Below are 5,255 nucleotides of genomic sequence, written 5' to 3' on the forward strand. Positions count from 1 at the left end.
TTTTTTTTTTTCTTCTTCTTTTCATATCTGGCCACAGAAGGAGATGATCCAGCCATGAGCATTTCTGGACCCTTTTTAAAGCGAGACCTGCAAAATCCCAGTGGGCAGTAAATGTTACTAATGCTTTATTTTTAGCACAAGAGATGAGCGGTTTAAGGGCTGGGAGTCACTTGCCGAGAGAACTTGGTCAGAAGGTTTCTTAAATGAATGGGATTTGGCCCAAAGAAAACACGTCAAAGAGGAACAGGTCCATATCAAAAAGGGTGTGGGCAGGGAAGGGGCACGAGGGGAGGTGGGCAGGCTCTGAGGCTCAAGGTGGGGCTCGGCTGGGATGAATTCCCATCGTTTCTCTCAATTCCTTCCTCACTGCATGCTGCTCACAGACAGTGCCTGACCAGAGCATCATCATCAAAACAACCCCTGATGTGTGCTCTAAATAAGGAGCAGAACAGATGAGGCTGGTCTGGAGCTTCTCCTGAGGTCTGCCTTCCTCCCAGCCCCGCGCAGCCCAAAGGGGCTTTTTTTCATCAGTTCACGCTACGGCGCCTCGTTAATGTTTGCATACAGCAAAGAGCAATTTCCACCCTCTAAATTAGCTTAATAGACACATTTCCACTGTAGTGGCACAGGGTGCAGAACTGCTGGTGCTCTGCCCGTGCCTTACCACTTTGCTCCCACTTACTAAAGCAAAAGTCTGCTGCTCTACACCGCAGCAGCCTTTCACTCTCTCTCTGGAGGAGATTTCACTGTGGAGCTGATTTCCCATCTATTTTGCTTTCTTGTGCCCAGAGCGCAGGACACTGGTGCGAGCTCTCCCGTTATGCTTCCATTCATCTGATACAGTGTGTTGGAAGCAAGTAGTTTGCAAACAAAGCCAGGGCCTGCGACACACAGCTAATGACCTTCTCTCTGCCTGTGTTTCCTTTACGTCAGAAGTCGGAGTGCTTATTAAGTTTGGAGGCTTACTCCCAGGAGCAGAAGAAGAGGATCTGCTGGTGTCTGGCTGAGAACATCACCAAGCAGCAACATCCGGCATCAGCTCCTACAGAGAACAAGGTAAGAGACCCGTGGGGGAGCTCAAAAACCCCGCTCAGAGCATCGGGCAGCTCTGCCTGCGGCGGGGGCTTTGCTCCAGTGATGCTCCTGCCAGGCGAGCTGCTCCGGAGGCTGTTTTGTTGCCAGGTGAGGAGCGAGTTTGTATTCAGGCACTGCTGCATCTGCACCTTCCTGCCCTGCTAGGGGAAGCAGCTATTGCATTTGCATCTGCTGACCCAAGTCGAGGCAGACTCCAGCGAGCAGGCTGCTTCTGACGCCTCCCAGCATCTGTATTTGGACAGCTGAGGCCGCGCAACCCGGTGTATGGCCTTCTCCGAGAGCTCGGCTCTAGAGCGGGACTGAATGCAGAGGGAGAGGTTCAGGCTGTGATCTCTGGGTCCTGATTTAAAAGGCCGAGGTCATGGGAGCAGTGGTGCAAAGATGTGCTCCTTCTGTGCACTCAAATGGGCTCAAGTGTTTGATCTGAACCCCACAGATGGCCTCAGAGCACAGAAAGGTCATTTGATGAGTGCTTTTTTTCATACCTAGCAAGGCAGCACCAGCTCTTTTCCCACACTGAAGAGCTTCAGCCTGGCCCGAGAGCATTGTCTCAGCAGTGCTGGCAAGAGAAATGTGTGCATGGAGTGGGTTTGAAGCACGGTCGGGCACGCCTGCCCTGCATGGATGTAGTTAACATCTCCCGTCTGCCTGGCTTCGGGGCTGGGGCTGCCACCAAGGAGCTGTCTGGGACAGCGGCAATCTCTGCTGGAGTCATCTTTTCCCCCAGGGATTGGGGTTGGGCTGTTGATGGGTGACCCACTGCTCTGGGAGAAGAGAAACACACTGTGCTGAGTGCGTAAAGAGCTTTAAGTGAGGCAGATGGGGATCTCAGGGATAAAACCACCCGGATACCTCCCCTTGGCTGGTGCGTGGTGGTGGAGCAGCTCCTGCCCCACGTCGACCTGTGGATACAGCCTTGGTGCGTGGTCCGGTCTGGCTCGAAGGCAGGCGACTCACTCTCACCGTACATGCGGGCAAAAGCAGGGGCAGGCGGCTGCGCTGCTGCCCGGATCCGGAGGCAGAGCGACGTGGCTTTTGCTCTGCAACGTCCCAAACTGGGTCAGCGCAAACATCTCCACAGGAGACAGAGCCTCCGGATTCCTTTTCCTGCACGTTTCAGACGTACTAAAATAGCAACAACATACAAAGCCTGAGAACCTAGTTACCAACCAAACCTCAAGAAATGCAAATAGCCCAGGGCAGCTAATTCAATGAGGTGCCAAGACTCTGCCATGTCTCTTGTTTTCCTGCACTGCGTCTTGCTGGCACGACACAGTGCCCGGGCAGGGGGTCCCAGGCGGCTCGGCATGGGGGGAATGCATGCGATGGGGCTGCTGCCGGGGGCTTGGCATGGCTCTGCTCTCAGCTGGGGGCGATCCAGCCATGGACTGGGGGGATCCTCCGGGGCAAAGCTGGGCAGGGACACGTTCAAATCTGAGCATCTCAAATAGATCCTAAAAGGGGGGATCTTGGCGGCTCTCCATCACGACACGTGCTCTGGGACCGTTTGGGTTTTCGGGTGATATTGCTGTTTGCCCTCCCCACCCCGGACTCTGTGTTCATGGCAGGGTGCGGGATTTTGGCTCTCTGCTAGACTTACAAGCCCTGTGGCTCAGAGCAAAGCCCTGGAGAGTGTCTGCTCCCCATGTTATGGAAGGAGCCTGGCTACTGGACAGGTGAAAAATACTCTAGAAGACAACACAAACCTTTCTAAGGCTTTTCTGTGCCTCAGTAGCCAAGAGGGTGCTCCTTGGGTGCAGTGGAGAGCCAGCGTGGGCCCTCCAAGGTTGTGACAAGGGGGTTTTGTCTTGGCTTGCCAAAGCTCATGCAAATCCCACTGGTGGGGTATGGGGCCGGGAGGGAGAAAAGGAGCGTGAGAGCAACCACCAGGCACTTAATTAAGTTCATAGCACCATTTCCCATCCCAGCAAGATATAAACTGCCCAGACTGCAATTTTAAAGCAAGCCTGATCCTGAAGCACAAGAAGGAACAGTGTGGGGAAGGGGGAGCAGCCCTGTGTGAGGCTGCAGCTCCCGAGCGGACAGGCGAGGATGCTTGGTGGGTGTGCAAGCTCGGAGCAGGGTGGGTGGCTGCACACAGGGCCGGGCTGCGGGCAGAAGGCAGACAAGGGCGAGCTGCAGTTGGGGCTGCTGTGACCAGTCTGCACCACAGCTGGTCTGTTGGGCAGATGTCCCCAGGGATGCTGGTGCAGCCGGAGGCAGGAGCTGGGAAAATCAGTTGCTTTTTGGAAGGGAGAAGTGATCCATTAGCTTTGCTTGTTGCTTACAAGTCATTTGATACTAGGGCTATTTAAGGAAACAGAACAGTGTCTGTGTGCTGTGAACAGACAAATTAAGCTGGAAATATCAGCCTCTGCATGGCTGATTTCTGCTCCAAACAGGAGTCTGATTTGCAAAGCCTTCAAAACTGCTCCAACTTGGCAAGAGGCAGCTCATCTCGCTGCGGCCGGAGCCCAGCTGAGGATATGTGGGCTTTGCCGTGCGATGGGAGCGAAGGGCCGGCGCAGCCTCGGTGCCAGGCAGAGATGTGCCATGTGCCAGCTGTGCGCTGGAGCTGCAGAAAGGGACACTGTCTGAGCAGAGAGCAGCTCCTCAGCAGCCTCTGCGGCTGCCGCGCCAGCGTGTGAGCTGGGAATGGCTCTCCCTTCAACATGTTAACGCCGCTGTTAATGCCGTCCCTGAGTCCCTCCCAGAACAGATGGCTTACGATGGGGCAGAGGGACGGCCACATCTGGAAAGGAGGGGCTGGACTGGCCGAACTGGTGGAGGAAAGTTGCAACTTCTTGGAGCTGTGGGAAATCAGACAAATTTTGGGCTTTGGGATGGCACCTCTTGTTTTTCAAGGCCCCCTGAGCCATGCCCGGGTAGGGCAGCACTAAAGGCAGGAAGGTCCTTCTGGCTCAGGGACATGGCTCTGCAGAGCTGTCACCGCCTCCGGGAGCGTCTCCTGGGAGGACAGTGTCAAGCCTGGAGGATGCAGCCTGTACGGGGTCTGTGTTGGCACAGCTGCTACTTTCAGAGCAGCTGGTTTCAGAGCAAAGCTGCTAGTTTCTGGGAGACACAAGCATACGGTGCACATAGCATCCACTTCTGGAGATGTAGGAAGAGAAAGCCATGAGGGATACAGCTGTGATGGTCCAGCCATGCACCCAATGGGCTTTTCCTGCCAGAGTCAGTGCAGGAGGAGCTCTGGGGATAATTGTGGCTGTCGGTGTGGTCCAGCTCTCCAGCCCTCGTGTCCAGGAGAGATGGTGGAAGTGGGGCTCCGGTGGCTTCTCCGCTGCCACTGTAAGACTTGGCTGAACTTCACTGAGTGATGAACCCATCCTGCCGGCTGCAGCAAGTTGCAGAAGTTGTTCTGTGGATATTTTCTCCACCTGCAAAGCCTTCCCCACTCTCATTCTCGGGTCTGGGTCTACCCTGGGAGTCTGCTCCCTGCCCCTTGGTTGTGCTGAGCAAGGATCTGTAAAACGCATCACCAGGGTGACCCAGCTTGGCGACACACATCCCCAAATGGGGAGGCGTGGAGCCTGGAGGTGGGCTGGGGCTGGTGAGGAACCACAGCGGCAGCAATGTGATTATAGCGAGAGCAGCTTTATGAATTAGTCAAGTCAGCGAGGCTGCCTCCTTGGGCCGAATAATGACCATCTCCGCAGAGCACAGTGATTTTTTTAACCTTGCATCGCTGCACTGGTCCTGTTTCCAGCCTGGCACCGCGACGAATTGCATTAGCATGATTGAAGAGATGGCAAACTGCAGAGCAGGGGCAAGGATGAGGCACCAGGGGCTGGAGCTGCTCCAGCTGGTTTGGCTGCCAGGGAAAAGATGAGTGGCAAAACACCCTTCTTATAACAAACCTGCTACGACCATCTGATTCTCACTGCTTGTTTCTTTGTGTCTTCCACACTCAGAATGGCTGATTACTCTTCCTTCTGACTCCGTGACCTGAGATTACCTCGGAGATGATGGCTGGCTGTATCTGAAAGATGTAGATTATCCTTAAGCTAAATAATTACGGACACTTGGTGGTGTGGACTTTGGGCCGTGGGAATCCAGGACGGGCGCTCCCCTTGTTTCCCAAGGGAGGTGGTGGATCCTCAGCACTTTTCAAAGCCCGGCTGCCAGTCTCTCTCCCATCG

At 54.9% G+C, this 5,255-nt stretch overlaps 1 protein-coding gene across 2 annotated transcripts in view; it reads left to right on the forward strand.

Annotated features, from left to right (window-relative positions):
• Positions 1–5,255, forward strand: part of RGS3 (regulator of G-protein signaling 3) — an 84,715-nt gene that overhangs the window by 54,984 nt on the left and 24,476 nt on the right. For both annotated transcript variants that reach the window (XM_019473209.1, XM_009283617.2), the window contains one exon: positions 934–1,056. In XM_019473209.1, the coding sequence (XP_019328754.1) occupies positions 934–1,056 (123 nt within the window). The remainder of the gene's footprint in view (positions 1–933; positions 1,057–5,255) is intronic.

The sequence above is a fragment of the Aptenodytes forsteri genome, unplaced genomic scaffold (assembly GCF_000699145.1).
Source record: "Aptenodytes forsteri isolate BGI_AS27 unplaced genomic scaffold, ASM69914v1 Scaffold518, whole genome shotgun sequence".
Lineage (NCBI taxonomy): Eukaryota > Metazoa > Chordata > Aves > Sphenisciformes > Spheniscidae > Aptenodytes > Aptenodytes forsteri.